Consider the following 21304-nt stretch of genomic DNA (forward strand, 5'->3'; position numbering starts at 1 on the left):
AATATATATTTTCGCGAAATGACGTATTTCTCTTAGCAACTGTGCGTTACCTGGGGTGGACTTACGCGGGATTTTCATTACTCGCGTGGGATGGGGCTGTAATTCCTTGGGGGAACTGGCCAAAGCAGCACCAACAACCTTCCCTGTGTGCCCTGGCGAACTACCTCAAGGACATACGTGCTGAAGTAACCACACACCAAGCGTCATGAAACAGCTGGTCGGACCAGTGCGACCTACCATTTCCATATTTTTCTTTCTACTTCTATTCTATTCTATTCCTTGGGGGATGTGGGTTTCACCCGTGTCTGCTCGCTTTCCTGACATTTGTTGGTATGATGGGAGGGTGTTGTAAGATCTTTGTGTGTTAGCGGCGTGTGGGGGTGCAAGCTAACATGCAAATCATGCTACCATCCAACGCCCGTGTAATCTGCCCCATTAAGAGTGCGCTGGCAACGACGCCGGTAGATATAATTGTGAGTTTTAGTATAACGTAAGCTATCCCCTTTGCCTACGTAAGGGATATCGGTAGTGGTTCTGTGCACGCGCAAGACACAAGCAGAGCTTGCGCAGAGCCACCACGATATCATTAACGCACGCAAAGGCGACAGCGTACGTTATACTAAAACCAAAACTCATTCTCAGTATTCCTTGCAAAACACACGAGTGTATACAGCGAAGGTAGCAAATGGTCACGAAGCCCAGGATATCTTACTCTTATCACAGATGAGATAGCGCGGGTCTACAATGAGTCGCCTGCGTCGTGAGAAGTGTCTGCAAGCACGCGAAAGGTAAGACCGTACCTTGCGTCGGGTTCCTGTGTTTTGGACAGAGTTCACGTTGCTATGTTATGAGAAGTGAAACGCTGACGACACTGCAGTCGTGTCGCTTCCAGAAACGTCAGTTGAAGTCGGAAGGAAGAATGTCAGTAGTTGTCGTCCCCCTGTTGTTCGTGTTTGTGAATGTCACGCTACAGTATCGTGTACCGATTAGATAATTGATAATCCAACGCAGAGACTTCGCCTTCACTGTGTCGTAAAGTGAGCTTTGGAAGTTTTACACTCGGGGGCCTCAACCGGTAAGTAAAATGTAATTTCGGAACCTCGTTGCACAGATTGAAATGAATTAATAATTATGGAAAGTTTCTGGTGATGGATGCAGTGGTTGTATAGCAGCAATGTACTCGTAAATCTTCATTTCAACGCAATATAGTATTGAATAAAAGGGGCATAACCAACATTTAACACACACACACACACAAAAGTTGGCTCGTGTCCTTTTTACTCAATGTGTGTTTGCATAACATATACTTACATACGCAAGATGTATTATACTTACTAAGGTCATCCCCAGGATCAAGCGAGTTTGACGTAGGGAGAGGAAATACTTGCAGGAGATTATTTTCTTTTGTTAGAACAGTAGCTGCGTTATAGGACAAACAACACCACTAGGTCGATGTTATGCTGACATACAAACATCATACGTAACAGAGATTGTTTTTAAATTAATTTACTGTTCCTCCAGGTTCAGCCCAAACACATGAAAAAGAAGGAAAAAAAACAACAACAAAAAAACAGCAAACTTGCAGACGTCTTAGAGAGTAATTGTTAGGAACATCCGCCGCATTCCTCTATGTTTCGTGTCCTACTGACAATGCACAAAAGCTGCCAAGACTTATCCCATTAGAATTTATCCCATGCGTATACGACGTCGTAGGAAGGTGTTGCTTGGGCCGCCGTTGTCAAAGTCAGCCGAAACGTCGGAAGTTTGCTGCATCCCAAAGGAAACTTGAAAATATAGCACCCTATACGTACGCGGGGGGTATCTCGAAATGCGACCGTTAAGAATCCACCGTTTAGAATCCCACATGTTCAAAATCCCAAACGGCGCTAGCGTAGCGTTGCGTGCGTGCCCAACTGTGGGGAGCCCCCAACGCCGTGGTGAACTGTAAAAAAAAAAAAAAAAAAAAAAAAAAAAAAAAAAAAAAACGCGTAAACTAACCTAACCTCTGAAAATTATAACTATAACCAAATTCTAACAATTTTTGCTGCTCTGATGTGGCCGCCATGCTAAGCCTATATAACGGTCGCCAAAAACCTGATTTTTATTCACGACAATGACTTCTACTGACGTCAAAATAACGCGATAGTGCGAGGTTTGTCAGTAATATGTATTATTCAACACTATCATTCCGTCATTCTTCATATTAAAGCACCCTCTCCACATTGGGGGCAAAGGAAAGACGGGTCTCTGAAGATGCGCAATGAACAAAATAAAGAGAAAAAAAAGGTGTTCCTTCACGATTTTTTTGCGGACGATCTACCGAACGGATTTTTGTTCTGAAAACGTCTATGACATCAGGTCATCGAAAGGAACAGATGTTCTCATTGGGACAACTTCGTAGCTTTTACAATTAAAAAGTTAATTAACAATTTTAGGTAATTAGTCATTTGACGGTCAAGCAACATATGGCCAAGAACGTCCGCCGGCCCAGAGATGATAGGAGTGAAAACGGCATGTCTATAGCCCTTATAGTTTTTTAATGAAAAATCTGTATCGCCTTAAAAAAGACACCCTGTATACGATGCGTGATTTATACCAGGCGTATCTAATGCTAAATGGCAGGCAAGGATCCCAGTGAGATAATCAACCGATAGCTTTTCTGGAACACAATCATTAGTATACCGTTCATAAGGTTATCGTGCCTATCGGAACCAATCGCAGTCGTGCGTGACTCCGGATCTTATCCACTGATTGGTTCCGGTTGATACGGTTCGACGCAAGCCATCTTATCAACGGTCTGCCAAAACTCTCTATTCTCGATGAACTTTTGAAGTCTGGTAGATGTTTTGTGCCCGAGTGAAGCGTTCGCGAGAGTTAACAGAAGAGCCATTCCAGCCGAAACCAGCCAGCGGTGTAACTCGACCCTATGGTCGACCATATCGACCCTCTTCGATTTCGCCGAAAAAGAAAAAGAAAATAAAAATAACATAAAATAAAATAAAATAAGATAAAATAAAAAAAACAGCAAGTTTTAGGTATTCCCTTAGGGGTGTGTATGTAGGATATAACCTTTTTTTTTCTCTCAAAATGTTTTTTTTTTTTTTCTTGAGCATGGGGGTCGCCGCGAACTCGGTCCAAACATGAAAAAGTACTGTTCGTTTCATACGTCCTTCGTGCGTACAGGCGACGTACAGACGACGTTTCCGAGCTTAGCTAGCTTACCGAAGGGCATGCGGAACGAGAACAAATTTGGTGACATGGTGATAGCTCAAGAACGGAGCATGTTTTGGACCAAGTTTCCGATTAATTTTTGGCAAGTTAGCCTTCTTGCAGGAACCCGATATTCTTTATGCTCATATGGAGTTTCACATAAAAATAAGAAGCTGATCTGTATTCATTGTTTAACTAAGCAATCGACAATATCGACCATCATACGTAAAAACAAAAATCACTTCCGAGATGGTGTTTATACACACCTGAGGACGTATAGGAAGTGAAATAAACAATGTCATTTGCTGAACAGGCCCTCTCCTGTGATACTGAAAATCTACCGGTGTTTTTTGTTTTCTTAAACGAGAGAAGAAAAAAAAATTCACCATACTCAGCTGCAGCTCATTCGGTAGTTGAGGTCATAGAAAGCAAAAAAAAAAAAAAAAAGAAAAGAAAGAAGAAATCCTCAGTGCGTTCACATTTCATGTGTAGGTACCATCATCATCCTTTGAATGAATTTCATTTTCTTCTGCCGTTCTACCAAGTTCTACTCAGAGTCGCTGCTTCGAACAGCTTCATCGTCGTTTTTGCTTGCCTAACTTGTGGCACCGGTGAGGTGCATCGTACGCTATCGCCCTTGCGTACGTAAGGGATAGCGTTGGTGATTCTGCGCACGCGTAACACATAAAGAGTGCCTATCGCGCAGTGCACAAAACCCCCACGCTATCCCTTACGTACGCGAAGGCAATAGCGTACGATACACTAAAACTCTCTACTGTTGCTGTACACGCTATTCTCCGCTTGTCTATTGAGCAACGTAAATCACAGTCCCATCCATCATGTCCGAAAAATGTACTACTTTCTGAGGTTCCGTGACATTTCATCGAATCGGTGGCCGCCGCTTTTTCTTGCGGCAACGTGTGATCATACGTAAAAAACTCTCCTGACCTAACCTTGGTCAGGCGTCGATGAAACGGCGTTCGACGAAACGGCTTTCGACTGTTGACACTGCGTCGCAATAGAACAACGGAAAATAAAATCCCTCCGCAAGCATGACTTTGTCATAAATGCTACATAGCACTTTTTTTTCACCTCATCCCGCACAAAAAAAGAAATATAAAAAATGTGACGGCACTTGCTTGCAGCGCCCCTATACTGAGTGGAGATATTGTGACACATTCACAGCTGTTCCTCTGGATGAAAGAGAACTGTGATAGTGAACGCGTTGTGACTCTCCGCCGAGAACCATACGGTTGGAAAAGAAACTAGTCAAGGTGAAGCACAATCGGGCAAGCTCCATCCAGGGCAATAGGAGGTACTAACACTTTACTTGTTTATTTATTTTTTATTTATTTACTTTGAGCCTATATCTTCCACTCAACTATATGCGGCAGAAACTTGTATATTTCCAGCGTAAGAAAGACAGGCGCGTACAGACATATTTCTTCTTATTATTATTTTTTTTTACCTCCTGCCGTGGGAGAAAGGCCGCGCGAGACATAACACACGATTTCCGAAGATTGTTATGTCGCGCTCTGTGCCAATATTTATGGTTAGCTGGCGCAGTTAGATCCTCGGAAAACAGTGGAAGGAAAGACATTTAATGCAAATGAATTCAAAATTAATTCGAAGATGATAATGGTACCACAGACAGCGGTATGGGCATGCGCTGACGATTTTTTCCCCTCCCGTTTAAGAAAAAATACAACAGCAGATAGGACAGCATCTATTCTATAGCATAGTTTCTTTCACTTCCTGACGGCCTCAGGTACGAGTGAAAGCATTATCTCAAAAGTGATTTTTTTTATGTATCGTCGACATTTTCTATCGCTTAATTCAACAATGATTATATACATATAAGTTTCATAATTTACGTGAAACAAATCTCCATACAATAGTTTGAGTTAATCTCGGGCGCCTGCGAGAATGGTAACTTAATTGCAACACAATAAGGGCAATTGCTTAAATATAGGGCTATTACCCTGTTAAAACCCTCTGATGATCAGCTTCTTCGTCAGCTATACGCTATGTCACAACTGGAGAAAAATACTAAGGCTCTTCAAACCCGTGCCAGGGAAACCTGGAAGGTACCCCGTTGCCGAACACAATGTGGGTCACACATGTTACGCCAGCAGCTGCCGTTCCTCCTAAACAAGTATGAGGAACGAGCGTAGAACTGTAGGGTAGTTGGTAACTGTACATAATGATAAACGGAACGCAACCCTTCCTCGTCCGTGTCCCTGGCTGCGTTCCGTTTATCATTACGTGAAGCATGAAGAAATCTTTGTAAACCAGGAGTTCAGAAACATCATTAACAGGCGTCTCCGGTTACATGGGGTTGAAAACAAACAAGCGTAAACGGTTAAGATGTCATGGTATTTTTTGGATATAATTAAATTCCTATTTAAACTAATTAATTAATTTAATTCTTCAATTCAATTCTTAAAAAATTGTAGTAAATTTTGCGTGATTTTTCCTATACTTAGTGAGCCGTATTGAGTACTTTTATTATTTTTTCTTTTCACTATTCTCCTGTTTCTATTTACTACAGAAAGTTTTTGGGTATGCGAATTGTAGTGTAGGCTATTGTGTGTTAGATTCTTGCGCAAATAACTTTACTGTACTTCTGTGCCTTAATTATTGTGCTGCCTAGTGCTAGTGTGGCCCTGGGATGCCCTCAAGCTACTTTGTTGTAGCTTTTTTCCCGGGGCCGCCGCCATCTTTTGTTAGATAAAAACGGAAACAATTTAAAAAAATTTTTCGTAAACTTGGTCTAAAACGCGCTCCGTTCTTGAGCTCTCACCACTTCACCAAATTTGTTCTCGTTTCATGTGCCCTTCGATCGGTCGGTCTAGATCGATCTTTCCCTTCGAACACCAGACAAACAAAACGCAGAATCTGTATACGGATCTACGGAACGTACAACACTTTCTCATGTTTGTTCCGAGTTCGCAGCGCCACCAATGTTCAAGCAAATAGAATCTTGAGAGAGAGAGAGAGAGAGAAAAGCTTAAGTCCTACACACACACACACACCGAAGGAAATGCAAACTTTTTTTTTTTCATCGAAATCTACGAGGTTCCTCATTCATCCATTCCTCATAAACAAACATCTATACTCCCAATTATTATTTTTATTATAAACGAAAACTGATTGGAGAAGACCGCGCTACGTACACTCTTTGTCGTGAAGTTGAGGAAACGGGATTATGAGACTCACCTCCATCGCGGTAAAAATTCACGTTTTCGCGTGTCCCGAAGCCCTCACCTATAGAGACAATTACTCCCGTTCACAATACCGGCGTGTTCTGCTGCATGTATATCAACGCGTAAACATACCTTCCGCTACAAAGACACAATAGAGGAACGATCAGAAAGTGACAAATTGCGTGCTTTATTAGCAGAGAAAATCCTGGTTTGATGACATGCCTGCGTGATCTCGCCCGATACGAATGCCCTTCCCCTCACGCAGGGGACCAATTCAAGCCTAGGCGACCTCGCAGCACGGCAATAAGGATGTGACAGCGAAACGGATCTCACGGACTGTACGGGAAGCCAGAAAAAGCAGAGTCTACGGAGCGTCTTAACACTCATGGCCGAAACGTCAGAGACAACATTCTAAGGAGGTCCTTCCAGAGGTTTCTTCAGGACACCCCCAGCAGGAAGATGTCTCATTAGGGACTCGGCCAGTGCGCGATGGAAGTGTCTTTCATTCTGTTTCGTTGAAACCGTGGAAGATATCCCCGTGCTACAGTCTTTCTGTTATCCTTTGTACGAGCACGGAGCATTTTGAGACGAGATGCCATTCTTGGAAATAATGATGTAAGCATGCTTTATGCTATTCCCAAACCTAAGAGGGAAAGCAAGGACATGCGGAATTTTGTCTTTGGGTGCATCCTGAACACGCCGACAAAACGCCACTCGTCTTGGAGCACATGATGACTAAAGGATTGCGGACCGTAGACTGAGGACTATTCATCCAGTCAGTCGTCCCGTCGTGTTGTAAATTTAGGAAGATTACGTATTTCCATGCGTCGCAATCAAGGGTGCTATACAACCATACCTGCAATGAGAACTCGTCCAGGGCGAAGAAACGTAGCTCTTCAAGACAACACTTGGTACTCATCTGTGTGCTGTGTGAAACCCCGGGATGTCTAGGACGGCGCTCAAGTGCCTGGATCGTGCCTTTAGTCTCCTCGTGGTTTGTCCACTCGTAGTCCTGTACTGGAGAGGTGTGTGGTCCCTGACAGATAAGTTTGTGCTGCCACACTGTCGTCTGCTCAGTGGTTGGGTCACTTGGGCAGCGGGATTCACGGTCGTCTTCCTTCTGACAGCAGTTCAAGGCGCAACGAAGAATCTTGCAGCTAGACAGCCTGGTTATGTACAGGTGAGTTATGTGTCTACTGTCACGGGCTTCAATTTGGAAGGTGTCTGGGCAATCTCTTGCTATTACGGATGTACTTTTTCTTACGGCTTCGCACTAAGCGCTGATATACATAGAGCACGTCGGCAACGCAGGGAAAGGGTATATGGAGGGTCCTGTGCCGGAAAATCGCACGAGAGACCAATGTATGCCTACATTGCGATGACTGCATTGCAATTAGTACTTTATTCCCCCAGCACTGCAAAGTGTCCCCTAAACTTCGCACAAACTTCCGTGCAGTTTAATTCTAAAAGGACTGAACATGGGACTTTAGTCCCAACATGGATTATGAATGGAGTGGCAGTACATGCAGCTCCCAAAAAGAAATTCGTACATTCGAAGAGATCAGACCTGTACTGTTTACTTTTCACATGTGAAATGTTAAAGACGAATAGGGGGTAGAGCTGTGCTCTCTATACGTCGAAAGCATTGACTGTTAAGAGTGTCGCACACTGTATTTGCAGCAAGTAGCTATGCACCCAAAGCCTGCTATCCTGGTGACTTATGTGTTCTTCACGATGGAAAACAAATTTCCATAAATAAAAGGCACAAGCCAGATGAAGAAAACATTCGCAATTTCCATACAACGTGTGTATTTGTCCGTTCCAGATAATAACCCGTATACAACAGGCGTTATGCGGTGTCGCGTCTGTCTTCGCTTGGAGGGGATTCTGGCTTATCGAAGACGTCTACCTTGGCATCAGCTTAGGGTCATCCACCATTACCTTCGCTGTGCCTTTGATTATGCTGCTGCTGCTTCGGTCCTTAAGAAACGCAGCAGAATCTTCACCATTGGTGCTCATAATAGACGACGCAAGTGACTGTCTCGATATACCTACGCGCTTCCAAACAAAGGTAATGCAGGCATGCGAAGAGCGGTGCGTTCTTACACGAGTTCCTGTCTCCAGGTTCGTGACAGCAAGACACGGTATCTTGCCGATTGCTTCATTTCTGTGTTCGTCATTGGGACGTTAAACATCAGCGTTTGGAGAGGATTGTGGTCTTTCTTGGACCAAGTGATACTGCCCATAGACCTTCTGTCATCCGCGGTTGTTTCGTTAGCTATTGGATGTGTGCTCACTCTCAGTATGTTCATAGCAGAACCAGTTCTCATCAGGGTGCACAATATCTTCCGTGCGTGGTCCAGTAGACGAAGAAAAGTAAGTATCCGTGTATTCACAAGAACAAACACCCTCACAAAATACTCCAGTGAAAAAAGAAAGAGAGAGAGACTAAAAAGCTGCTCACATGGCAGAAGCTCTGGCGTGTGTTACCGGAATATCTGATGTAGCAAACTGTACACTTAGCAGACGACACCGTGCGCGGTTTTATCTGTCGTCTGCTACGGAATATCTGATGGCCGCGTCTACCGCAACGATGGATATTGCCCAGGGTTAGCAGCGCACGAAACGATAGGACGATGAGCGCTCGCGCTTACGTGGCAGCAGGAAGCCATGAAATTTTACCTTCCGCTGGAGTATTCTAGGGAACGTCGTTCGTGTGAATACACACAGTGTATATGTCGTCTGCAAATTTTTCCTGGCGTCTCGGTCAGTCCAGCTAGTAATTTTTTACACTACTTTCTCCTTTTTTCATTTTTTGACAGCTGTGGCTGCTCATGCTAGAAGACGTCTGGTCGTTCTTTGGTACTCTCGCTGTTGTTACGACTTGGCGGGCTGTCTGGATGGTAGCGGATATTTACTTGGGGCTGGACGTCCCGTGGACATTCGGTTCGACCGTGGCGAGTGCTTGGCTATTAAGTGTATTGTGCTGTTCTTGTACCATACCAGGAGTCGGCACTATCACGGACGGACAACCTCCCGAGAGGGGCGGCCCAGCTTTACCGTTCCGCATCGCATACTTCACGGCCATCACCAGGGTGAGTTTTAAGTAACAGGCCGGTGGAGCATAAAACAGAAACAAACAAATTGGCTGCATCTTTGAGCATTTCTCAAAACCTTAAAAAACCCTCCACTCGTGAAAGGAGCGTATCGGAGAACAAGGGAACGTCGTGACGTCACGTGGTGCCCGGGCACGTGACCTAGAGCGGCGCGCGAGCTGAGAGGAAAGAAAGAGAGCTTCCTTACGTCACACGGGGATCGTGTCGGCCGTCTACGGCTGCTTTTGTAAATTTGACTGCGCAGTATAATACACCGCAGTGCGAACACATTTTGCATGGTGGCTCTTGGTGGACAGCTTGACGAATACAACAGGGTTTGTTAAATTTCATATCATCGGTTGAAGACGTTACTCTGATACAGCCTTGAAGTACTGAAAGGACTTCTGAACGGTTCATTGCTGATAGCGTTCGTTATCGTAGGTCATATCGAATGACGGTCTCGTGAACAAAAAGAAAGAAAATAAACGAACAAGACAGACAGACAGAAAAAAAAAGCAATTGTTCAAGTGGCTGATTAAGTACGTGTACACATTCAAAACTTTGGTACAGTGTAAGACAGGGATACCATTGTGTGCTCAAAAGTACTTTTGCAATTAGCAAACATACTGGAATAGTAATCCCTTTGATGCTGAGCTGTAAAACCAGAACGATCACAAGGACATTAACTCCTCCGGGGCTCACAGCCATGCAAAAACATCTACATGCCCCCCTGCTGCACTTCACAGAGAAGAAAAAAAGAGCAACCCTCTTCAAGGCCTTAACTAGCGAGGCACTACCTCAGACTTCATAATCTGTGGAAAGCATCAGTGCATTATGCATCTCACAAAGGCACAGTTTAGCACACATGTCTGCCAACACCAGAGCCATGTTTCTTTATGGATAGTTTACCCTTGACGAAAGGAACCAGGGGTGTAGCCCAGTTACCCTATCCGCAGTCCTAGCCCTGCGAATAGCCTAACTGTGACATTATTAACGGAAGCTCCTCTCTAAATTTCTTTTGTGGCGCCGGGAAAAACATGCTCCAATGAGAGATATAGTTTTGTCATGAATGTGTATTTCTAGCTACTGACGGCAAAGTTTCAACATTTCTGCGCCAGGGGTTCCCCCCCGCCTGTCCTATTAATCTTACAGATATGGGCGTCATGGGATGAAACTCCTATGCACACCCCTTTCCTATTCTACCATCCCTCACACTGAACTGTGCCAGCACCAGATTGTGCCCTACCTAAACGTTGAAATTCTGGATATGCGACTGGTCTCATTATTCTTCATGTTTAGATCTCCATCTTTTACGTTTTTGTTCTCTTCTGCCAACATTCCCAGCGAACAAATATTTTGGTGCCACTGCTGCCACAATACTCAACAAATAGTTTTCATTTGTCTAGTCTCATGTGTAAAATGTCCATAACGTGTCAGTAGTCTTAACCTCTACGTACGGACGGAGTGTGCAGTTGCATAAATGCATTTTTAGTGCCCGTTGCTGAACTCTGTAGAACTATCTAAAAAACACAACAGCTTTTACTTAATTTCTGAACAAGCGCAACCAAAGATGAAAAGTATTACGACTTGCCTTGCTGAGTTAGTTGTGCTACCATTTTTTCCTCCAAAATATGTTTCCTCGGATTCATTTAATTCCATTCTAGGAAGGTGAAGTGGTGCAACAACTAGATGCTGAAGCTCCTATGATAAACTAAAGAATAGTCAAGGACCCACAACTTATGGCTACAAGGACTCTTGTGTGCAGTAAAAACTGAACGGACATATCTAGATCATGACCAAGACCAATTTCACACCTCACACATTTTGTACATCAACACAATCACAGCAGTACGCTGTGCAAATCATTCACATCTAAGTGTTTATTTCTGTTGTTGATGATGAAACTTGAGGACAATCTTGCTTTGACTCAACAGGGATGTGACATGATTGTGTTCATGAGCATAGGAAGATGCTGTTTTGTACAAGGAGAGTCATTATTTTCATTGCATTAAAGACATGTGCAGCTGCTATACTATAATTTTGTACCGTGCAATGTGTGTACTCTAACATTGAGCACAAAGGACACAATAATTAATGTGCGATACATGTTTTACATAATTCCAATATCACAAATTCTGATATTCATTCCCATGAAACAGTGGTGCAACCTGTGCTTGTGAGCCTTAATAAATGTAAAAATAGACACTTGTGTATTGTTTGACCACTGGAAGTACCTGTACACACCACCACGTGAAGGAGCGATAAATTCTGTACAGTTAGGAAATGTGTGCTTGAAAACAAACTCAAAACTCACTAAGACGTCTCATCACATCCACCCCCCACTCTCATGTACTCCCTGATTAAAAAATGGTATCAAAGTTCTGTCTTTCGTTCAATTTTGACTAGTTCAACTTCAAACACCAGGGTAGCGTCACCTGAAATAATAATAAAAAATAATTAAATGCTTTCCACTGCATTCAAAAGATATGCTGTCAATGCGAAAAAAAAAAAAAAAAAAAAAAAAAACATCCTACCTGGAATTGAAGGGGGTGCGCCAGCTGACCCATAGCCCAGCTCGGAAGGTATGACTAGTTTTCGCTTCTCATTTTCACACATTCTAAAATGAGAGATTTCAAAATTACCTAATTGTCAGGTAATGAAATGGTAACATACACACAAAGAAAAACAAGGTAAGGCATGAGAGAGAATTATAAAATACCCTAGAAGGCCCTGATCCCAGCCACGGATAACCTGGCCAGATCCCAGCGTGAAACTGAGGGGGTCACCTCGCTTGTAACTGCTGTCAAACTCTGTGCCATCTTCTAGAGTGCCCTGACGTAACAAACAAAATTTTATCGATGCTCGTTACCCAACAAACCGCTGACGGTGTAGCTTCTGTTACCTTGTAATGCATATGTAGAACATCACCGCGTTTCGACTTGCGAACGCAGTTTTCGGGTCGTTTCTTTATACCAATTTGAAGCTTCTTGGTACTGGAATCCTTGGACCCCTTTGTACTGGATCCCTCATTATCCCCAACAGCGGCTTGTCCGAAGAGAATGTTCAAGATAAAATAACACAGGACTAGATAGACCAGAGCTAGGCGTACACTTGGAGATATCATTTTGACCTAGGAAAGAGAGAGAGAGTACATGAGTGAACGCCTGTTCACAACTTACTATTTAGTAAGTGGCTATTACATATGCGCGATGTATGCAAGTGAGACTAGAGTCAACATATTTCAAAGCGATAACGAACAATATTGCTTGTGGAGATGCAGATTGGGATGGAGTGCTCTCAATACACTTGAACTAGGCTGCGTAAAAGTAATGAACTCAACAAGACCATACGGACTTTGCCTTGCTCTGAAGTTAGAACGCTCTGTGCGGACGAAATCGTGAAATGCGACAACTTTACATGGATTCCGATGCCATGCACACAAGCACAGGCTGGTTGAAATACCAAAAACGATAAAAGCAACAAGGAATGACGCGTCAGAAATACTGAAGGTATTGGGAAGTATTAGGAACTTACCACGAAACACACACAAAACTACACGCGTACACGCGACACAAAAAACCAAACATGGATTGGCTTAGCTTGGCTTGCCGAAGTCGCGGTGCACAAGGTTGACAGACTGGATAGGTGCAAGCGCCTGAAAATGATTCTTGTCGTGGATGAGATGCAACTAGAGACACTAGAGATGCAAAGTCGTTATCGCATTGGGGGAGGGCATGGGCGTTCCCAGGATTTTTCCGGGGGGAGTGCTTTCGAGGGAGGGTTAGGCAAAGCATAAAACCCCCTCACCTCTTTTTCTGAAAACGGATGCTGCGGCCTGTGCGGGTGTTCAGAGGTGCATGTTATTGTGACACCTGAGAAAAGTCATCACGACCTATGAATAAAGTGAGCACAACTTTCACAAGTGACCTTGAAGCTCCAGGGGCGGGGGGGGGGGGGCACGGCCCCTTCACATCCGTAATCTCTTAGAATAATTTGCCTCTCCGGCAGGCATTTCTTTTTTTTTTCCTTGGGGGGGGGGGGAGGGCTGCAAGATTTTTTTCGGGGGGGGGGGCATTAGGGGTACTAGGAAAATCCCTGCAGTACAGGGCGCAGGACAACGATATCCTAACAGGAGAACCAGTGCCGGATTTAGGGGAGGGCAGACGGGGCACTTGCCCCGGGGCCCCCACCAGTAAAGGTCTTGTCCAAGGGAAATCTGTTTTGCATGCCTGATACGCATCCCTGAAACGGAAACTTGGTAAAAATCTGTCCTCCGTCCACGCATATCGACCTCGAATAACACATTTATAGAAATAGAATACACGAGGGAGCCTCCACAGCACAGTGCCCCGAGGCCCTCCACCACTGTAAATCCGGCACTGATGAGAACGATAGTATACAGGCACTCAGTGACTGACAACATGACAAAAATGCATTACGTACTGGCACACAATCCCAAGCACAAGGGAGTGTTGAAAAGAAGAACAAGAGTGGTGGGGTCATTATATCAGTTACGTCATAACAGCTCAAGATCGCCGATCACGTCTTGCTCTTTTGTGGTAGCCAAGGTCGTGCTGAAGAGCGAGAGGTGGTGGGTTTGAATCCTATCACCGGCTGTGCTGTCTGAGGTTTTCCGAGACTTTCTAGATGGACGTCGGCACAGTTCCCATGGACATATTCCCAGAACGCATACTAACCTCATGGCCCCCCACTTCTTCCTGCTGTCCTCTCTCCATCTGTACGTCGCTTATAGCCGCAGTTGCTTCACGGCGCTAACGCGTAATAAAAACATTCCTTCCACCAGGGTCGGATCTAGGAAGGATCTTGGTGGCCTTTGACAGTCCCTCCCACAACCCAACCTTTCCCCTTCAATTGATCTTAGGCAGCTTGTATATAGCACGCTGTACAGGCCAGACACCCTCTGCTAGAGTCTACCCCTGAGCGTGCCCCTGCCTCACATCCTTCGTGACCATTCTTGTTTCAATGAATCATTCGGTAGAGAAAGTACTTTCCCACGCGCCAATGGTGACGTCATAACGTACGTCCAGTTACGGACAAAAATCCAACAAAAATATTTCATTCGTTATCTTTTCCGATCGTCAGATCCGGTTGGAAGGGGGCTGCAACGGCTGCTGTTCTCGGACAAGGTATGCCTACTACAGAAGCACCTTGGTGAGAGAATCCTATCTCAATGCGCGTTCCGACACTCGTTTTTAATTGCGGGGCTATAAAGCAATTCGCCACTCCAGTTCGGGATAAGGGCGCTGAGGCTCATTCCACGCCCGGATGTAGAATCTAACCTGCATCATACCTGTATGCGTTGAATACCGAAGAATCTTCTTTTCCGCTATCCCGTGTTGCAAGTCTGTCTTCTGAGGCAGTGATCGTTTCATAAAGAAGGTATGTTTCAACTTTTTGATACAGTACGGGAACTCTTCTACCTATCACAGTTCCGGGTGATGGTTGTGATGTCCAAAAGGAATGCTTTGATGGGGAGGGGACTGGGATGATGTGAAAGGGAAGTTCAGGTTTCCCTATAATAGGTATCAGCAGGAAAACGCCTTCCAAATCCGTGTTGTTTGCACAGACACCCATCGAGCGAAATTGCGGGACGTAACAGAGGTGTCCGTCTCCGTTCTTTCACTGTCATAACCTTCTCTTTATAAAGTGCGTGGCCCTTGAAGCTAATGAAAAAGCGTTTTCTGGAGCTTGAACTCAGCATATTTAGCACTATGTCCTCCTTCCCATACGTTACTCCTCCGGCCAGAAGCCATCCAGTCCCAAATATTTGGTCCTGGACACGCCCTTGAACCACTCTAGAAATCCAACAAGAGAGAGTTGGCCTTTCCCTACCTTTTCAGCCCTACCAGCACCGCAAAAGCTCTTGTGTGCAGGCCCGTGGGTCACCAAGTGCTGGCCATGCACGCAGTTGTTGAACTTTTGAAGTCATGTGACCTTTTCGACATCCTGTGAAAGGACAGTGATGAAAAACGCCACTGAAACCACTGAACCGCCAGTGAAACGCCACTGTTCTAAGGACAGTGTACATTGCGCAGCGTGCATTAGTGGGGCATTTGCTGTATTTTTTTCTATAGGAACTTTTCAACTAGGAACTTCAGCACTGATTGGTTGGCCTCTCTTTGTTTTTGTCATGTCTCTTGCTTTGTTTTGTCCATTTTGACATTACCCCACCCCCCTCCTGGAGGTTGTATTTTCCTTTCGGTTTCAGCGTTGTCCTTGTACTTCGTCTTTCTTATTTACGTGTACTGGAGTAGCCTGTCTCCATAGCTTTTTTCTTCAATCAACCCATCCATCCAACAAGAGTTCCAACAGAGTGCGGCAATATCCATGATTTTCTTAAATAACCTTTTCCGAAGTCACACTTTTGCGCAGCAACTTCTAATAACACTTTGACACTCGCACAGTTTTGAACAGGACTCAATGACCGCAAAGAAAGTACTGCTCACACTCTTCGTACTGGCCATCGGCGTCGGAGCAGGGGTGCTGATCGGTCATTACGTCATTCCAAAAGCTCTCTCCAGACTGCATATACCAGAAGTTTTGAAGCACGTGCCAGGAGGTGCGAAAGGAAATGTTTCAACGAAAACTGAAGACGCTGCATTCAAGGCTGGTGCTCTGGAAGACGTGCAGTTTGATCCCGCAAAAAGTAATGTGCTGAAACGCATCATCAGAATGGTGGATGGAGCTAAGATCAAAGAACACGTCAGGTAGCAGGTCACTACTAACGTCGCCCAAATGTGCTGGGTAAATGCTGCGAAATTTGGCATTGCAGTTTCTTGGCGTCAGAACCGCATATGGCAGGGACGAATCGAGAAGAAGTGGTACTCGCAAACTACGTGAAGGATAAGTTCACGGAATACGGTCTGGACGAGGTCAAAGTTGTCTCCTACGATGTGCTACTGTCCTATCCTAACGCCTCCGATCCAAACACGGCAAGTGACCTCTTGATAGTTCGAGGACTGCGTCAACCACTTAGTGTTATCCTCAACCTCGCAGGTGAGTGTTGTGAATGCCTCAAACGGGAACCTCTTGTGGACTGCTGCGACTCAGGAGGAAGCTATCCCCAACATTCCGACGAATATTGGTCCCGCGTTCTTGGCATATTCCCCACCAGGAGATGTAGTAGTGAGTTCTTGGAGATAGAATCGTGTGAATAGTGGCTTGTACTTCCAACGGCCATTATTTATAGATGCACTGTTCTTCTCTTACAGGGCAGCGTCGTTTATGTGAACCACGGAACCAATGAAGACTTTGACGATATAGAAGCGCTTAACAGCAGCGTAGCTGGTGCCATATGTTTGATGAGGTGAAACATTTTTACGTGGCGCCGTCAAAATACATTGTTTGTTTGTTTGTTTCTTTGAACATAAATATGCAGGTACGGCCAAGGCTTTCGCGGTCAAAAAGTACGCAACTGTGCCGCCAGAGGTGGTGTGGCCGCTCTTCTGTTTCTGGACCCCGGTAATGTCTCACCAAATCCAGGTGCTCCGCCGTATCCCAACTCGACCTTTGTGTCTGGGTCGGCAATGCAGAGAGGATCACTTATTGTTGTTGGAGATCCACTCACTCCTGGATATCCGGCAACTGGTTAGTACATGGTTATCTGCAATTATCCCAAAATGTACCGCGGTAACACAGATCTACGCTTCCAGAGACTGCCACAAGGATCAATCCGTCGTTTGCTCCTCTCCCTACGATTCCGAGTCACGTTATCGGTTATGATGACGCAAAGAATTTGCTTGAGTAAGTATCTCAATGCAGACAATCAATGCGGCAGATACAGTTATGGCCTCCGTTAGTCGGAGTTTCTGTAGCCTGTATTCGGGCCTGGTAGACATAACAATAGCCGGCTTCAATTGCAACAGAATGTTAGGAGGACCGGAGGCACCAGCAAACTTCCACGGTGGCTTGAACGTCACCTATCGCATCGGGCCATTCAGTGAAGAGAACGAGGAAAAGTAAGTTGATTGATTGATCGAAAAAGTAAATAAGTTAATCAGCACGCCTACAACATTTTTGCTTGGCAGAGTCGTACAACTGCGTGTAAACAACTTCTTCACAATCGGTGCTGTGAAGAACGTCATCGGTGTCCTCAAGGGTTCCGTAGAACCAGGTAAGGTAGCCATCTCGTGGTACGGCTCACGCAGCCAAAGACCGTGGGAATAATGCTTGCTTGCGCACACTGCATCACAGACAGGTACGTTCTAACCGGTAACCACCGCGATGCTCTCGGATACGGTGCCGTCAGCCCGTCATCAGGTACTGGCGCGCTCCTGGAGCTGGCGCGAGTTCTTGGCACACTGAAGGGCAAGGGGATCCGTCCGCGGCGCACAGTTCTCTTCTGCAACTGGGGGGCTTCTGAATATGGACACATAGGGTCTACGGAGTGGGTGGAAGTAAGGCACTTCCTTCCAACTTGTAAACGAAACAAATGTGCTGTTAGTTGTGGTTGTTGTAATGACGTCCTTCACGTAGGAGCACCTGCTGGAATTGCAGGACCGCGCTGTGGCTTACATAGACATGGCTCATTGTGCCTCAGGTGAATGAATTAAGATATTTTTACACGCATTTACGCTGTTTGCGCATGTTATCGGTATGTAATTCGGAATGCGCTAACAATTAATTAATTTCCTTTCTTGCAGGCCCCGTGTTCGTATCGTCCGCTTCGCCAGCTCTTGCAGGAATCGTTGGCAAAGCAGCTAGGCTGGTACGGCAGGTCACACGTTAATAGTGTAGTTCATTCACTTCCTGGGGTTTTCTTGCTGTTTAGTCAATGTGCTTCTCTCTATGGACATTTACATGATCAGGTGCCGGACTCCGACAGTCCCAAAGAGTCCTTGTTCAACACGTGGAAGCGCAGCAGCAATGCAGCAACTAAAACGGACGTCGATCCACAGTAAGCTCACCGCGGTTTGCACTCTGAGGGAAATTGCACTCTGTGGGAAATAGGAGAGCGATTACAGATACTTGTCTCCTAGGTATACACCAGATTTGAGTCGCTCACCCTACAATTTACTCCCCAGCATTGCATAGCCCCTATGCTTCGCATGAACTTGCCTGCATTTATATTCCCGGAAGGACTAATGGTCATGGCAATGCATGTTGTCTCCAAAATGATTAAAATTAGTCCTTTTCTTATAGCGTGTGCTTGTATCTTGTCACTTGCGAATTGCGCCGCTTACGTCGCGATGAAGTCCCCTTCTAAGAGCTCATGGCGAATTCGGGTGATGTATTTCGATTCTCGAGCTGAGAGTGCTCCTTCGCGGTTCAAAAGGGCTATATAGGGACAAAGGGTTCAAGTTCCAAAGGGCTATAAGGAAAGTAACTAACTAACTAACACAAAAGCCGCCGTGGGGCAGCCAGCACTTGAATTCGTGAGGCACTAATACCACGAGTGACTCTGAGAAGTACTTCTGCTGGTTCGGGCTTTCGGAGCAGCAACGGCGAAAATGCTAAAGAAATGCATTATCCGAAATCGTCATTCGTACTTCCTTCCTTTCAGGCCCGGAGACACTGGTGGAGCTTCCGACAACAGCGCCTTCAACTTCTTTGCTGGTATTCCATCAGTTGGATTTGCCTTCTTACCTAACGAGGTAAGCTGTGCGAATAAAACGTTTAACCCTCGGCTATAATAGCCTCCTCAGCTGAACGCACTTCGACGTTGGCGTTGCAGGAGACAGGCTTCAAGAGGTTCCCGGCGTACCACACAGCGTACGACACTCTCCACATGTACCAGACATATGTGGATCCCGTAGGAAATTTTGGGAAAACTTGCGCTCGGTTGAACGGCGCCCTTGTTCATTTGCTGAGCGAAGCCGTCATCTTGCCTATGGACATGGAACGCTTTGTAGGGAAACTGCAGGAGTACCTCGATGATCTCGATGCCGTGGGCGTGAGCGCACAGCTTGAAGCCAACGGAGTCTTCTTAGGTTCGTATATTATGAAGTACTGCGAACAGGTTGACCTACGCGACCTTTGTTTGGAAAGTTGTTGTTTGGAAGGCTGGAACATTAACAGACGAACACAGCAGCGTCAAGGTGCCCAATAACTTGAAACTCGACTCTCATGTTTCAATCTCCCTTGCTATACGACGACACTTTCAAACGAGCCACTTTAACTATTGTCGTGTGATATATATGCTAATTAATCTCTGGTATGATACGATGAGTCCAGCATGTTGTTTTTCTGTTCGCAGCTGATTTGCGTTTTGAGATTGAAAACCTCAGGAATGTTTCCAAGACCTGGTCCACCTACGTCAAGTCCCTCAAAAATGTCAAGTGGGTATATTTTGAGCCACGGATTTCAATTTCATACGACGCTCATTGTGAAACAAAGTGTACCTTTTCATCCTAACACCTCAAGCTTGCATTTCTCGATGTCGTCCAAGTTCTTTAGGGTATTGACAACTTCGTTAGTGCACTTAAATTGACATTATCAACTAATGCCCAGGATACGAAATACTGACGCAGAACTTCAGGAATCTGAGCGCAGTCGTGCAGTCTTACAAATACTTGATGATTTTATGTACAATTTTCGAGATCACGAAAGCGCTTGATGATGGAGCTCTAGTACAACGTAATAACAAAAAGGCGTATGCCCCGCTCTCTGTTCAGACCAGAAACGGGAACTCTGTCACTCGACGCAGTGTCAACGCAGAGCTTGTTTGTTATACGGTGATGTTTCGCTTTTAGAATGTAGGGACATTGCTCCTATATAAATACGTGAAGCCGTTTTCGTAAAATTTTTATGGATTTTCATTTCTTTTACTCCCTAAAAAAACACCCTGATAGGTCAGCGACAATTCGCCGCCTAAACGACCAAATGATGCGTGCCGAGAAGGAGTTCTTGAAGTCATCGGGCCTTCCTGGACGTCCTCTGGTCCGTCACTTGGCCTTCGCACCTCCAGAGGTAGATCAGGACCGGGGCGTCGGGTTTCCGGTCTTCACCGACCTCCTCTACTACATCAACAAGTTGCCACCAGAAGCTCAGGGCGACGGCTGGAGAAATCTCCGTTTCTACGTCAGCGACCTCATCAGGGCCGTTCAAGGGGCGGCCAAGACACTCGAGGTGCTTTAGTACCAGGAGGGTAGCCCCCACGTAAAAAACACCTGTACGTCATTCTTGTGACACTTTGCATGTACGTGAAGTGTCAAAAAAGACCCGTTTTCCAACAACTACAAGAAAGAAGGACGTCTTACCCAGTATCTGTTTTGTGAGGCAGCTCTGTTCCTAGAGTGGTAGACGGTTTAACAAACCGTTAATAGCGCTGCCTTTGAAGTACGATATCGGAATCAGAACGATATAAGTGAGAAGTAGGTAAAGCATTTTGAGGGTTACGTCATAAACGGTTTCATGCAATTCGCCATGGGAAATGACTGCCGGGGGAACGAACGTGACGACCAGTCACCTTGGGTACACATTGGAAGCACCGTTACCGCTGGTGCCTAACGTACGGTTCAATAGTTGCCGTTTAAAGACGGGTGTTACACGTAGAATAGAAATTAGCGTAACAAAATAAGGAAATCCTAAGCCTAAGTATAATTCTTCTAAACTTCTTGCTATCCTTTCTTGTAGCAGGCGTCGCTGTTGTCGAACTTCATTGAAGTGTACTCTATTTCCAACATGTGAAAATGCATTTTTATTTTTACTTTTCCAGTCCCTCATCGTGTACCTTGTCATATGAATGTGTAACGGACTATGTGGAATAAAAATACTGCGTTGTCCGCCAGTTTCTTTCGAGTCCTCACTTCACGTATTGCAAAGATAGGTTCT

At 45.2% G+C, this 21304-nt stretch overlaps 3 protein-coding genes across 6 annotated transcripts; 2 read left to right on the forward strand and 1 right to left on the reverse strand.

Annotated features, from left to right (window-relative positions):
• The first annotated feature begins 741 nt into the window (after positions 1–741).
• On the forward strand, positions 742–11714 carry LOC135396967 (uncharacterized). 4 transcript variants are annotated; one of them, XM_064628225.1, is made up of 7 exons: positions 754–788; positions 1012–1075; positions 6682–7596; positions 8242–8487; positions 8541–8792; positions 9239–9511; positions 11176–11714. In XM_064628225.1, exons 3-7 carry the CDS (start codon positions 7360–7362, stop codon positions 11224–11226), a joined length of 1059 nt encoding a protein of 352 aa, XP_064484295.1. In that variant the 5' UTR covers positions 754–788; positions 1012–1075; positions 6682–7359; the 3' UTR covers positions 11227–11714. The 4 variants fall into 4 exon arrangements, with proteins under 4 accessions (XP_064484296.1, XP_064484293.1, XP_064484295.1 ...); XM_064628226.1 differs by lacking the exon at positions 1012–1075 and having other exon boundaries at positions 742–788; XM_064628223.1 differs by having other exon boundaries at positions 751–1075.
• On the reverse strand, positions 10979–13148 carry LOC135396968 (peptidyl-prolyl cis-trans isomerase FKBP2-like). The gene is made up of 5 exons (XM_064628228.1): positions 13046–13148; positions 12414–12641; positions 12231–12343; positions 12046–12128; positions 10979–11946 (listed from the first exon to the last, which is right to left on the reverse strand). The coding sequence occupies exons 2-5, from the start codon at positions 12633–12635 to the stop codon at positions 11885–11887; spliced, it is 480 nt and encodes a 159-aa protein (XP_064484298.1). The 5' UTR covers positions 12636–12641; positions 13046–13148; the 3' UTR covers positions 10979–11884.
• Positions 13149–14736: 1588 nt separating this feature from the next.
• LOC135396969 (glutamate carboxypeptidase 2-like) lies at positions 14737–21260 on the forward strand. The gene is made up of 17 exons (XM_064628229.1): positions 14737–14911; positions 15937–16239; positions 16305–16464; positions 16529–16657; positions 16744–16838; positions 16911–17119; positions 17185–17275; positions 17398–17490; positions 17560–17645; positions 17726–17928; positions 18008–18071; positions 18175–18239; positions 18340–18428; positions 19035–19125; positions 19206–19461; positions 19728–19809; positions 20323–21260. Exons 2-17 carry the CDS (start codon positions 15953–15955, stop codon positions 20606–20608), a joined length of 2286 nt encoding a protein of 761 aa, XP_064484299.1. The 5' UTR covers positions 14737–14911; positions 15937–15952; the 3' UTR covers positions 20609–21260.
• Positions 21261–21304: the final 44 nt, after the last annotated feature.

This window comes from Ornithodoros turicata, chromosome 6 (genome assembly GCF_037126465.1).
Source record: "Ornithodoros turicata isolate Travis chromosome 6, ASM3712646v1, whole genome shotgun sequence".
In the NCBI taxonomy this organism is placed as follows: domain Eukaryota; kingdom Metazoa; phylum Arthropoda; class Arachnida; order Ixodida; family Argasidae; genus Ornithodoros; species Ornithodoros turicata.

Coding starts and splice junctions, on each gene's coding strand:
- LOC135396967 (XM_064628226.1), top strand. CDS start 7,360: ATGTCTAGGACGGCGCTCAAGTGCCTGGATCGTGCCTTTAGTCTCCTC. Junction 7,597..8,241: donor GACAGCCTGGTTATGTACAG/GTGAGTTATGTG, acceptor TGTCCGTTCCAG/ATAATAACCCGTATACAACA. Junction 8,488..8,540: donor CTACGCGCTTCCAAACAAAG/GTAATGCAGGCA, acceptor TCCTGTCTCCAG/GTTCGTGACAGCAAGACACG.
- LOC135396968 (XM_064628228.1), bottom strand. CDS start 12,635: ATGATATCTCCAAGTGTACGCCTAGCTCTGGTCTATCTAGTCCTGTGT. Junction 12,344..12,413: donor TTCTACATATGCATTACAAG/GTAACAGAAGCT, acceptor TTGTTACGTCAG/GGCACTCTAGAAGATGGCAC. Junction 11,947..12,045: donor CGCACCCCCTTCAATTCCAG/GTAGGATGTTTT, acceptor TTATTATTTCAG/GTGACGCTACCCTGGTGTTT.
- LOC135396969 (XM_064628229.1), top strand. CDS start 15,953: ATGACCGCAAAGAAAGTACTGCTCACACTCTTCGTACTGGCCATCGGC. Junction 18,072..18,174: donor CATGGCTCATTGTGCCTCAG/GTGAATGAATTA, acceptor CCTTTCTTGCAG/GCCCCGTGTTCGTATCGTCC. Junction 19,810..20,322: donor AAGTCCCTCAAAAATGTCAA/GTGGGTATATTT, acceptor ACACCCTGATAG/GTCAGCGACAATTCGCCGCC.